Source organism: Simochromis diagramma, unplaced genomic scaffold (assembly GCF_900408965.1).
Source record: "Simochromis diagramma unplaced genomic scaffold, fSimDia1.1 OVJJ01000205.1, whole genome shotgun sequence".
NCBI classification, from domain to species: domain Eukaryota; kingdom Metazoa; phylum Chordata; class Actinopteri; order Cichliformes; family Cichlidae; genus Simochromis; species Simochromis diagramma.
The window spans coordinates 5429692-5443774 of record NW_024386782.1 but is presented as its reverse complement, the minus strand read 5'-3'; the positions used below and the strand labels follow the sequence as shown (position 1 = coordinate 5443774).

Below are 14083 nucleotides of genomic sequence, written 5' to 3'. Positions count from 1 at the left end.
TTTGCAAAGGGCTGGTTGACCTGCTAGAAGATTATCAGCAGCAATTCTTCCATTAGGTGCTTGTAGTAGAGTGGTTAGACAGAAGGCACGCTGAGTAAAATACACATGACATCCTGCCTGAAGTTTGTCAAACAGCAGTTAATGGACTCTAAAAGTACAAGGGAAAACATATTCAGGATTTATTAAATAAAAACTGAGCTCTTTGGGTAAAAGTCCAAAACTAGTTCATGCATTAGATACTTCTAGGCTAGACTTGTAAGTGATAATTATCAGCATGTCCTAAAAACTCCCTGAAAAGCCTTCAGTTGATCCAAAATACTGCAGCAAGAGTACTGACAGGGACTAGAAGGAGAGATATTTCTTCACTATTTGCATCTCTGTATTGGCTGCCTGTTAAATCCAGAATTGAATTCCAAATGTGTTTATACACTACTCCGTGTTTAATCATTAGTTATTATTAATACCTAAAAAGTTCTAGAAACATGCTTTTTTACTTGGTTGTGGTAACCAAATGTCCCTCTTCATGTGGGAATGTACAGCATATGTATCCTTGTCATCTCACAATTTAAATGGTCTCTAGTATTCCATATTTAACATATTTTGTAAACCAAAATACGTTTTAACATCTGGCTTTTATTGAATGGCTCTGAAGAAAACAGCTGTCCTAATGGGTCTTCTGCTGCTTAACATGTAACCTGTTCCTATCTACTGTGCCTAAAGTGGAATAATGATTGTGAGACAAATAGCCAAACAACAGATTAGAATCATCTAGAATATAAAGGCTTAAAAAGTATTTCAAACTTTTGCTCTCTTTTATGCACATTGTATTTATTTAGCAAGGTAATAATGGTGCATTTGGATATTTAAACTGTGACAGTTTCTCTTTTTAAAGAAAGCTGCTGCGAAAATACTAAATCCTGACAGTCTAAATTATAAGTCTTATCTTCAATGAGTCAGCAGTTAATATTAAGCTAAGCATCTGTACTTTGCAAATTAAAAAGAAAACAGTTAACTCCACACCTCCACCCCTGCCAGTGCTGTATTATCATGGACATGTGGATGCTGCTTTGTGATTTTAGCTGTGGTAACAATAGCACCCACTTCGATGTGATCGTTTCATTGTTCAGTTTTCTTTAGGAAAAGGAAGCAGCCAAAACCAAAACACTAAACATACATATTTGGAAAATGAAAATTGTTATTGTGGATTTGCAATTTCCTTTAAAAGCTTTTATTATTGTTTTTATTAAGTCCTTCATGTTTAATTATTTCCTCCTTTAAAGCCCAGTCTTACAAGGCTGTTCAAACAAGTCTTAAAATTAATTAATTCTTCAATTTTAATTTTAGTTGATCATTTTATCTCTATTAATTAACACTGCTGAAAATCGCCTTATAAATGATTAGATACTGATTTCTAACCGTCCTTAATTTAAAAAAAAAAATCTTGAAAGAGTGCCGTATTTTTCATACCAGAAGGGACACGGGATTATAAGGTGTTAGCATAACATAATTTATGTTATGCTAACATAGCTGTGTCGCTAGCGTTCACGTAGCACATCATTATATACCAGCTAGCCCAACTTCATTAACCCTACAAAAGTCACTGCTGTTTACTTTTCTGTCTTGGTTTATGTTGGAAGTGATAGCAGAGCTGTCTGTGTTAATTTTTCAGAAATCTCTCAGTCAGAACATGGTATATCATGTTTAGGTGGAAACTAGCGAGCTAACTTCTAACTCCTTTAAATTGTATATGTTCTGTTTTCATGGGTGCCTGGATGTTAAACTTAATTGTTACACCTGATAAAGCAGCAACGCTGATCATTTTATTAAAGATGAAAGAATTTACACAGTTTTTAACTGTCAGTGATGCTGCAGTGTTCCTTTGACTTTGAGACCTGAAGCCCACAGAGTTTTGGACCCAGATTACTCCCTCAGGCTCCTGACTACAGTAGTCATAATGCTCCGACAATCCATCAAGCAGTACGGCTTTGTATCTTACTAAAGTCGTACTAAAACATTTTTTGACAGATTTTTGAGTGCCGTGTACCACATAAAATCGGTTCAAGATCAGTAAGCACAACCAGAATTCATACATAAGGCGCACAGGATTATAAGGCGCACTGTTGATTTTTAAGAAAATTAAAGGATTTTAAGTGTGCCTTATAATCTGAAAAATACGGTAGTTATAAAACAGCTTGGTAATCATGTGCAAAGGAACTGTTTATTTTAAGAGTTGCAGCATTCCATACTACTAATCATTTTACTACATTAGTCATGGAGTTCCACAGGGTTCTGTACAGGGACCATTATCTCTTTTATTTCCCGTAGCCAACATTATTTAAAAAATACTGTATTTTTTTCTTTGCTATATAGCGGATACCTGGCCACAGGCCGTTATTAAGCCAAATAACACAAATCACTTAAACTATGAAAGAGTGGTACATTCCATCTCGAAACAGGACATTTTTAAAACATTCATTACTTGACCGTCTCTGATTTGCCTAAAAACATTATGCTCTAAAGTCCAGACGTGTATAATGATTCCTGTGATTTTTTAGTTTCCTATATCGAATACTTTTCTAGATATTGATACTTTTTAAAAGCACTGTTCTCCCACTTCCAAGCCTCTTTTCTTTCTCTTTGAAATCTGAGGCAATGATGAACATGAAAAGCTATTAAAGATAAAAGCATGATATTTTCACCTGCCTTTCCTACCATTAAATTGAATCAGGAGCTGTAATTTGGGACAGATGCATCAAGAAATGTTTGAGCACTGGCTCTTTAAAATACAAAAAAAAGTCTCATATTTGACTACACACTACTAAAGAAACTCCACATTGCAAAAAACAACTAGTGACAATTTCAGAGGAGTATATAGTGGTGCAAAATAGAGCATGTAGAATATTTTTTAACATTAAATTATTATTCACAAAATTGTGCAAAATGCTGGAAATGGGTTGAAAGACCATTTTTCTGTCTGGCATTATCTTTCCCTCCATAACACTGAGGAACCTGGGAGTTACTTTTGGCCAGGATATGTCCTTCAGTGTGCACAATAAACAAATATGTAGAATTTATTTCTTTCATCTCTGTGACAGTGACAGTGAAAAACTAGTTTGTGCATGTGTTACTCTGAGGCTGAATTTAATTCATTGCTATCAAGTTGTTTAAAAAATAAGTTCCCTGAAAGCTTTCAATCGATCCATGATGATGCAGTGCGACTACTAACAGGGACAAAAACGAGAGACCCTATTGTGCCTATTAGCTTCTCTTAACTGGCTCCCTGTTAAATCAACAGTTAAATTTAAAGCTCTTCTCGTCACATGCAAGGTACTGAATACTGTTAAAGAGTGTTAAAAATAAATAAATAAATAAAATCACATTAAACTGAATTCACAGGATTTCACATTTCATAAGACCATTTTGTATAATATAATGATGGTGATGTCACTTGGTGTATTGTGTAAGATTTATTTACCCACAGAGATTTATCACCTGGCTCTACAATATCCCGCAGCTCTGTGGAAGATTTTAGCATCTTTCACCATATTTTTTTTAAATACAGTAGCTTCACTCATCAGCTTCAGGCAGACAGATGTGTTTAACAAAAATATGTCATGTTGGATTACAGAAGAAACCTTTTAAACTGACCTCTTACTTACTCTTAACTGTTTTGCTGAACTGCTGAAACAACACGGTAACCTTAAGGCTTTAAACCAGGTGAATATGTGCTCTGCAAACGGCGGTTTTTCCTCTGTGTAACCGAGAGTGGGTGGGAAGGCAGATATTTTGAAGATTAATCAATAATATAGTTGTAGGATTAAAGAAGTATTACTTTGTTGTTGGGAAGAGGTTGTGTCTGGGAAGCACGTTGTGCTTTTTTTTTTTAATCTCCAAAAGCTGCACGCAAACCGTAGCTATCTTTTTTCTGTTGGTGCAATCTTTCAGTGAATGCTAAAGTGGAAACTAATACTGCATATGGAAGGACAGTTTTCAAATGGAGCTAAATAAATGGAAAATTTCAAAATGCGACACTAATCAGCAGGTGAAGAGCTCTTGAAAGAATTTTTTTTTTTAATAGATCATTTGGGAAATCCCCAACAAAAAGTGAAATTAGGTTGTTTCACTGAAAGTTGTTTCATCATTAAAGTGAAGCATCTTACTGAAGAGATAGGGTCTTGGGCTCACTATGCAAAGTGGAGGAAAATGCTAAAAGGAATTCCCTCTTGACCTCATCTACAGGAAGTTACATAACAAACAGTTCCTCTCTTCCTCTGGAACGCAAATGCATATATATATAAAACTGTTTCAAGTGCCAGAGGAACAGTAGCAGATTGCATCTATGTGCAAACAGACCTTTGGCACTGCACTTATAAGACTGAGGGTAAACACTGTAACTGCCTCCTTCCTTCACTCGCAGAGGAAAACGATGCGATTCTCAAGGTTCAAGTGGGATTTGCATCAAATATTTGTACAAAAAAAGCAACAACAACAACACAGGACATCTCACAACGTCAAGTCCGTCCTTGACAATAGAAACACACCTACAAAAAGGCCTTGTCACTCAAGTTACACCTGGCCATGATGGGTCTCTAAGCAACAACTGTCAATGCATGAAACGAAGGAAAGGAAACAGCACACGCTTAATTACGTGCTGGTTGGGATCTGTCTGCTGACTGTTGGGGGAGAAAGGGGGAGACAGGTTACATGGGAATAGCCTGTAATATCGGGACTGGTGCTTTCTTTATTTGGGATGGTAGTGATTCGTTAGTTTGACATCTCAGTGTTTTTACATTTTGTGTTATTGTGGGGTGGACGAGTAGATCCATGTTTTCGGGTAAAGTTAAATCAATAAAAGAGAGACAATGCGCAAGGAACATGTTTTACGGAGATTAAAGGCAAAGCTGAAAAATGAGACTTCTCTACTGTTGCAGCAAAACTAATTCCGGTCAAAATTGGAAACAAGAATGTTGATGAGGTGACGATCACTTTCCCCCCTCTTTTTTCCCGTGAAGCCGCGCAAAGTAGCGCCCTTTGTTATCGCTCGTTTCCGCTCAGGCTGTTTCATATGCATTGCATTCATATATATAATTTTTTGGTTAGATCGCCAGACGTCTGCGTTAAAATGTCTTATAACCTTCAGCAACCAGGACTGTGTGTTTTTTGCACTGCGGTGGTAGCTCTCACGTCAGTTGGCAGCAAAAACAGGAATTCATAACATTATGTTTGAACACACAGAGGAAAAAAATATATTTTAAAGATTATTTTCGTTATTTTGTGTAGCTTAAAGGGTGGTTTAACGGTCAAAGTGCGTTAGTCACTAGTAATGCAAGTACCAGAAATAAAACAAAAATGGTCCAAATCTAGATAAAAGAGTGATAAACGGGCTGTGTTTCTATCTAGCTGTTATTCCTGTGGTAAGAGTCCTTATTCTGGCTGGATACTCTGTCATATCTGTTGGCGCTACCTCTGATGTCACTGAATGAGCAGTGCGGGCTTCCAGTGCGCACCTTCGGGGACGCAGCAGTGGCACAGCCAGTGGATTGTGCTGTGCGTTCGCCAACTACCCGGAAACCTTTTGTTTCTCACGTTTTTCCTCGCATCCGGATTTCAGTCCGTGTTTGCACTTCTGCTCATCCGCCTGGGTTTATTCCAATGAACTTTTTTGGAAGCGGGAAAGCAGGTAAGGTGGTGTCACACTTGTGTAATTATGTCCTTGAGCGCGTTGTGTTGGCTCTTGTTCTCTCACACAGATCCCACAGTATGTGCTAATGGAAAAAATTGCCCTGTTTTTTTAAACAGTCGCCAGATATTCTGCTGTCTTGGTCTGCACCAATTTAAGTTGAACGGTCAGTTTACGCCCAACAGCAGCAGCAACAGCAACAGCAGCGGCGGCGGCAGCTTTCAGCACCATGGAGAGCAACGTGGTGCACATCTTCAAAGAGGACCGGTGTCCCTCGGGCCAGCCGGGGGAGTGCATCCCAAACTTTACCTGGCAACCTTCGGATATTTTCAACTACACTGCCAACGGCACCTGGGATGCTGAACCCGAGCCAATGTCGCCCATCATCCCCATCATAGTCGCCGTTTACTCCATAGTGTTCGTAGTGGGCTTAGTCGGCAATTGTTTGGTGATGTATGTCATCATAAGGTGAGCTATCAGCTTTGAAAGCGTGTTATCTGTTGTGTGAAAGAGCATGATCATCAGCTTGAAACCGAGTGCGTATCTGCAGGAGTAGCTCATAAAATGGGAATTCGGTGCGCACTGATCAAGTCCTTTGCAGTGTGTTTGCTCATGTGTTTTCAGAAAAGCATTAAGTTTGGTATCAGCTCTACTCGGGTCTGGGACATACATCAAGAGAAATGAGGTTTAAAATGAAGCAAATGTTGGATTTTTGTCGTTTCTGCAACTGTATAGTGCATGCATATAGTGTTTTCTTGTTTCAAACACACACACACACACACACACACACACACACACAGAGAGAGAGAGATAGATAGATAGATAGATAGATAGATAGATAGATAGATAGATAGATGTCACTGACGACAGTGTGTTAGTCAGAGCTCATGTGTTCCCTGTCATATAATCATGTAAGCTTGACTTTAATACCTCATGGAAACAATGACAGGGTTTTCCCCCATGTTGCTTCCCTTTATTATACTGAACACATGATTTAATCACTCTCGCTTCCCCCCAGATGAAAGAAAATCAAAGAGAATCGTGTTTACTTCTACTCTCCCCACTCCTCCCCCCCAGATACACAAAAATGAAAACAGCCACCAACATCTACATCTTTAACCTGGCCGTGGCTGACGCCCTGGTCACCACCACCATGCCCTTCCAGAGCACCGACTACCTGCTCAGCTCCTGGCCGTTTGGCGAGATAGCGTGCAAAGTTTTCATCTCCATCGATTACTACAACATGTTCACCAGCATCTTCACCTTGACCATGATGAGCGTGGACCGCTACGTAGCTGTGTGTCACCCTGTTAAGGCCTTGGATTTCCGGACCCCCGTCAAGGCCAAGATCATCAATGTTATCATCTGGGTGCTGTCGTCGGCTGCTGGGATCCCTGCCATGATACTGGGCAGCACCAATACTAATAACGGTATGACCATTTCATGCACTGGTATGACCCTACCTCTGTTCTTTATCTAATTTTTATATGGTTTTTTTTGGTTATATTTCAGTTTATTTATAGTCTGTCTGCTGTAGAGACAAATTACCTTGTTCTGTACTAAGGAGACTCATATGTGATTTCATGCTAAAAGCTCTATATAATTTACAGCTGAGAATTATCTCAATTGGCTACTTCACATTCAATGAACGGGGTGTTCTATAGGTCTGATGACAGCCTATTAGCTACTTGATTTGCTGAAGCTATGACAGAGAAAATGGGTCTTCCTTTAGAAAGGTTATAATAGAAGAACATATTTTCTTTCAGCAAATGTCTGAAATTCATCTTTACAATGAAACTCTATTGAGTACAAGACACTTTATCCAAAGAGTTGCTCATGAATCTAATTCTGGACATTAGTTTCCTCAATTGACAACTTTTATGCATCACAGGATCTCTCTCACATTGTCATTTCTAAGCCATGCTGGTGGCAGGACAGGAATTTAAAGGAGCCCAAAAGGATCATAATCATAATCAGTAACACTTTATTAATCCCAAAGGGAAATTCATTTGCCAACACTTGACTTTAAGTCCCTCCATTTAGTATTGGGGAACTGAATGGAGGTGGGTGGAAAATTAAACAAATAAAATACACAACGAAGGATAAAATAGCATGAAAATTTTTTTCAAACTATGTCTACTGAGAACATAACACACACCACTTTATTAGGTACACCTGCTGAGCTGGACCTCTGTTTGCCTTCATAGTTGCCTGAATTCTTAGTGGCACGGATTCAAAAATACGCTGGAAACATTCAGAGATTTTGGTCCATATTGACATGATAGCACTAGGCAGTTGCTGCTGGCCATTTGAGCACAGCGAACACATTGTCATTTTCAAGAAATCAGTTTGGGATGATGGTATTGTGTGTTATCCTCCTGGAGGCAACCATCAGAAGATAAGATAAGATAAGATAAGATAAGATAAGATAAGATAAGATAAGATAAGATAAGATAAGATAAGATAAGATAAGATAAGATAAGATAACCATTATTAGTCCCACATGTGGGAAATTTGTTAATGACTACACCGTTGGTTATAAAGGGACAGTTGTTCAGGAACAATAATAAGGTAGACTGAGGTGTTTAAACAATGCTCAGTTTGTGCTAAGGAGCCCAAAGTGTGCCAAGAATATATCTCTCACCTCAATACCCCACCAGTAGCCTGAAACGTTGATACAAGGCAGGATTATGCTTTCATGTCATTTATACCAAACTCTGACCCACCAGACTCACCAGTTTTTTCAGTCTGCTAGTGTCATGCATATTGTCACCTCAGTTACCTGGTCTTAGCTTGCAGGAGTGGTTGCATCGGTGGTCATTTGAATTACTGTCTCATCAGATCAAAGCAGTCTTTTCTTTCTCCTCTGACCTCTGACATCAAAAAGCATTTTCACCCAGAGAATTGCAACACATTGGATATTTTCTCCAATGTGTTGCAAAAATATTTATGAGATATTTTCTCATAAACACAAGCCATGGTTGTCCTTGAAATTCTCAATGAAACAGCATGTTTAAAGTCACTTGTCTGCATGTCTAAATGGTGATCGGCTGATTATATATTTACATTAACAAAGAGATAAACAGCTCTATCCAAACAAGTGGCTTGTGAATGTAAAATGTCTGAGAAACTAAACAGTTTTTCATGGTGTTTATGAATGTATATTAGTGTTTTATAGCCAGACTTTAATGTTTACAAACAGTTTAACTGACCCAAATCGGGTCAGTTAAATTTTAACCCAGTAAAGCCAGAACTGGGAAATAATTTCCAGAAAAATTCAATTTGTTTTTTAAACTGGAGTGTTTAGAGCCTTCTGACAATTAAAAAGAAAAAAAAAAGACTTTACATACCTATTTGCATATATGACTTTTAATCATATTCACTACATCCAGCATTTTTGTGAAATGCATTAGGTGTTCAGGGGGGAAAAGAAATCGCACTGACGATGGAGGTCTCAAAAACTCACAATAACTCATGTGTCAGATATAATGCGTTTGGAGTTACAGGGTTAAGTCATATGTTTTTTTTACTGCTATTAATGCCCTGAGAGTAACACTTCCTTCATATCCATCACCTTCATGCTAATAAACACAAGAAAACCATTCACTAAACATCTCTATGCAATTTTAAAGATGTCAGTTTGACATGTAACTTTGAACATGTCAATCTGACATTAGCGTGTCATTTTGAGCATTTCCTGCTGTGTGTTCCTATAACTGCATTCTTCTGTAACTAACAGGGACTACAGAGTGTGCTTTACAGTTCCCTGATCCCTACATCTACTGGGACACGCTGATGAAGATCTGTGTCTTCATCTTTGCATTTGTGGCACCGGTCATCATTATAACTGTCTGCTACACTCTGATGGTCATGAGGCTGAAGAGCGTGCGGCTGCTGTCAGGCTCACGCGAGAAGGACCGCAACCTGCGTCGCATCACCCGTCTGGTGCTGGTGGTGGTCGCCGTCTTTGTGGTGTGCTGGACACCCATTCACATCTTCATCTTGGTCAAGACGCTGTCAACAAATGTCCCGGAGACCACGGCTGTTATGGCCGCCTACTTCTTCTGCGTGGCGCTGGGCTACACCAACAGCAGCCTTAACCCCATCCTCTATGCTTTCCTGGATGAGAACTTCAAGAGATGCTTCAGAGACTTTTGCTGTCCCAGAACACAAGGACAAGGTGACTGTCATGGAGTGAGCCGTGTGAGAAGCACTCTGCGGGATCATTCTTGCCCTGCAGAAGCTCGGGGAGGCGTAAAGCAAGCCAGGCCCGTATGACTAGCCATGGACATGTCCTCTATGCCCTATCAGAGCTGGGAGGACTCCAATGAGCTGGGCTTAACTCAAATCACTACAGCTATCTGAGATAAAAGCCAGAGTCAGGGCCAGATTTTTAGCTCTGTATCCAGCACGTTGGTCAAATAAGCCAAAAACATGTTCACTTAAAAGATTAGCCTGGTGCTAATCTATGTTTTATTCTTACTACACAAATCCCATGAAAAGGGCACAACCAACAAAGATTGGAGCTTCTAATTTTCTGTACGCTACTCTGCTGCAATGAATGAGTCACTAAAGTCGCTAAAAAGTATTAATTCCTCACTAAAAATAGTCACCAAGGAATACACTTCAGTCATGTTGGAGACCACAGAACACAGATAATTAAGCCTTAAAAGAATGAACTGTATGTAATAGTACATAGAGACGACTTAAGTTTTTAAAAGATGCACAGACATGAATAGGCTTCAGTTCAAGTTATGTAAAAAAAAATTCTTGACAGAAAGATGAACCTGTTGGTGGTTTTGGTATTTAAGTATAAAAGAGTTTAAAGTCCCACTTGCGAGCGTGATGTTACTTTTTTATTGTGTTTTTTTTTATCTTCTTTTTAAAAAGAAATCATATTCAAAGGATAGTGGGATGCATCATCATTATGCCCATGCAGATACCTGCTAAATAGTGATAAGACGTATACAGGCAAAACACTACATTAATCAGAAGTCTTTTCAGAAAGCCATATTATTTGCCAGAAAATTGCATCAAAAATATAACACTGACCCCACAAACACACTCAAGAAGTCTAGGTCTGTGAAGTGGATTTGCAGTATTCCTTGTATCCTTAAGCCTTAATGCAAAAATAAAATGAGTTAGTTACAAACAGGATAACAACTAAGACAAAAACCCATCCCTGTCTAGTTGCTGTGAATGTGGAAATTAGCTACAGAAATTGAAATCATTATTTTTACTGCAAACATTAAAGTCGAGTCCCAAAAGGTTGATTCTGTTCATCTGGACGCAGCGTTTTCAGTGGGAGAAACATTTCGTCACTCATCCAAGAGACTTCTTCAGTCTCAGCTGATTTTAGGTTTCCCCAACCTAATAAACAGTACATTTGCACAATGACTGAAACTAGCTCAGTGAATCAACCTGTTGGGATTTAGTAACTTGATGCATGCATCAAGACATTAAAGTCAGGTATTTTGACACCGCAGTCTGTGGAGAACTACTCGCTTTTGGAGACTGCCTCGAGTGGCCAATTGAGGAAATGCAATTTTTGCACCTTTTCACATTGTTGATGGCAACACTGCAAAGATGAAGCCAGATGTTTAAAGAAGATAAACACATTTTTTAACTAGACCTGTAAACTGTCTGGGCTTTCATATTAACATGAATAAGATCAAAGCTCTTTAAGAAACTGGATAAAAAAAAAGTGACTGTAGATGTGCATTGCAGTTTGGTGCTTTGGTGTTAAAAGTGTGTGAATAGTCCTTTCACTTTGACAGTTAACTAATGTAGAATATTTAATAGCCTCTCAGGGATTAATCCTCTGATATTCACGACTTAAAACGCTGAAGAGAGCGAATCAAAGTATTTTCTCCTTGACCCGCTGCTTGACTTTGACGACGGCTTCGTTGTCAAAACATCAGTAGGTATTGTTCTTCAGTTGTAGGTTCAGTTTGAAGCTGAACTGTATTAACTGCATCTTTGAACATTTAGAGCTGTGATGCTGCAGTCTCTTTGAGATAACAGGACACAGTGTCCGCCTTTTCTCATCTACTCTGAAACTAGAACCGCATGTAAAAGGAAAAAAATGGGCAGAGGGCTTTAAGGCAACCGCCATCAGGACAACAGTGTATTGTATCTACACAACAGTGCTTTCAGCATTTAGTGCAATTTAATGTCTATACTGTAAATTTCCTCTCAACCTGTCACCATAGTCTGGGCTTGGTAAATGTGTGTTTGTGAGTTTATGTGCTGAAATGTGACACGGAGCATTAGATTCTAATGGCAACACATCGGCTCTTTCAGCTTTACATACATTTTTCATCAGCCGCAGACATTCTGTATGAAACAGTTTGTTATTATGGCCATCGCTCTTTCACTGCACACAAATACCGACAGTTGTTTTTTATGGTGTGTTAAATTCCTTCCATTTTAGATGGTTCAAAGTGCTTCGTAATGGTCTATGATAAGTCTTTCTTTCATCTTTGTTAAACGATTTACTGACTCGTCCTTGTTTGCTGAACTTATTATTGTAGCTGTTCTAGTAGCCATCAGGTCACCCAGATTTAATCAAATAAACTCTTAAATGTAATGTAATATATTTACCTGTTTAAATCTGATAAAGATATAGTGTTATAGCAGAAGTTGTGTTTTGTGCCTTGTTTGTGTGCCTTATCTTCTGCACCAGAGTTCAGCTGTTGTGCTTGTTTAAAATAAAATAGCAGGTAGATTTTAGCACTTACTTGTTATTATTAAAGTACAGTTTATCCCATATGAGCTTAGTAGCTGTAGCATTATGTAAGAAGATTAACATCTTACAGAGGATATGTGTTGTTATGATATGTTTCTCTTAATTATTCCTCTAATGCTATTACATTATTTGATGCAGCACAATATCAGCTCATTTATGTCTAATGCTGCTGCTGCTGTGGGTGTTCGGACATATTTTGATGTATCTTTGAGCTTTGGATGTCAGAAACATGTTTCACACATGCACAACTAAGTTACAATAAAGCTGAGAAATGTGAGATTCAAGGTGAATACAAAGGAGAGCTTCAGTTCAGTCTTCAGTTATATCAGTGTGGGCACAAGGAAGTTTTTTTGTTTGTTTTTTAAAGCTTAATTGTCAAAAAAAGTGGTAGGAAGATTGTATAGCCCACCTCCTCAGTGCTTCTATTTTTCAAGGTATTATTAAGTAAATTCAATTCAGATACAATGTTAATGTTTCCATGGTGAACACACTGAGGGAGAGGCAGAGGTCCATGCTTGTTGTGCTAATTGTATGGCACTTTGTGTAGTCGGCCTCGTGGAAGAATCTGCACTGACTGTAAGTTCAGCCCCTGTGTGAGGACTTTAATGATATGTTGTCGCTGCTGTGACCTTCCTATCTTTTTATTTATCTTGTTGATTTGTCTTGATTTGTGTTTGAGCTTGTGGTTAAGACGGGGTTATTACTATTTGAAGGTGTGGGGAAAAGAACAAACCAATATTTTGGGTTTTTTAATTTGTTTTTAAATTGTTAACAATATTCTATTTAATTATATTAAGTTGTTAAAAGTTGGCTTAAAGCCATTTCTACTACAATTTAACTCCACTCGCTGTTTATTTATGGTAGTTGAAATAAAATGTTGCCTAATGTGAAAACTGTTTATGTTGCTCTTATAAAGTCAGATATTCTGTGACAGTTAAGAGGTTGGGATGGATGTTGTTGATTCAACAATATATAACTTTGTAATGCTTTGTAATGCAAATCATAATCAATAATTGCAACAGATGAGAAAAAAATAAAGAATATTTGGAACACTGGATAGACACAAATGAAAAATGTTATCCTGCTGATGAGAGATAAGAAAATTGTCTCGTAGCTAAAAAGGAAAACTTAAATACACTGAGAATGAGCTTGGAGCGACAAAGGCAGCTCCCCAACTGCAGCCACCACACAGCCAAGAATGAGCCACTTTATTTTTCAAACACTATCATCAGCTGTGCAGGTTTTTATTTACTTTTTATTACAAAAGGACTGTTTGTTTGTTTTTTCATTATTTCTACAGTTGCCATTTGTGAAAGGCTTCCAGATGAGGTGGCCCTCCTTACAGCAGCTGACAAATATAATGGTGCACAGATAAAAGGGATTCTGAAGGATTTTAGAGGCAAATTAAATCAGTCGGTCCTTACGTGGATTGTTGAAGCTGACAGCTATAATTACAAAGATTACTGCATTTTTCTACTCACTGTCTCCCAAGGTGCAAGTGCATTTGCAAGCCATTACATTTAGCCAGGTTCAGTAATAAGCTCTGCCTTCTAATAAGGATTGAACAGGTGCCTACTCATTGCTTGCCTCATAAGCCATATACTAAAAATGAAAGTGCTGGGAAAACAGAATTATGTGTATTAGATTATATGTAA

The 14083-nt window shown here is 38.3% G+C and overlaps 1 protein-coding gene across 1 annotated transcript; it reads left to right on the top strand.

Annotated features, from left to right (window-relative positions):
• The first annotated feature begins 2071 nt into the window (after positions 1-2071).
• oprk1 (opioid receptor, kappa 1) lies at positions 2072-12712 on the top strand. Its single transcript, XM_040018167.1, has 3 exons — positions 2072-6148; positions 6758-7110; positions 9420-12712. The coding sequence occupies exons 1-3, from the start codon at positions 5910-5912 to the stop codon at positions 9956-9958; spliced, it is 1131 nt and encodes a 376-aa protein (XP_039874101.1). The 5' UTR covers positions 2072-5909; the 3' UTR covers positions 9959-12712.
• Positions 12713-14083: the final 1371 nt, after the last annotated feature.

Excerpts from the sequence above, each read along its gene's own strand:
- oprk1 (XM_040018167.1), top strand. The coding sequence starts at position 5,910 with ATGGAGAGCAACGTGGTGCACATCTTCAAAGAGGACCGGTGTCCCTCG. Across the intron at positions 6,149-6,757 it reads GTGATGTATGTCATCATAAG|ATACACAAAAATGAAAACAG; the intron begins GTGAGCTATCAG and ends CCTCCCCCCCAG. Across the intron at positions 7,111-9,419 it reads CAGCACCAATACTAATAACG|GGACTACAGAGTGTGCTTTA; the intron begins GTATGACCATTT and ends TGTAACTAACAG.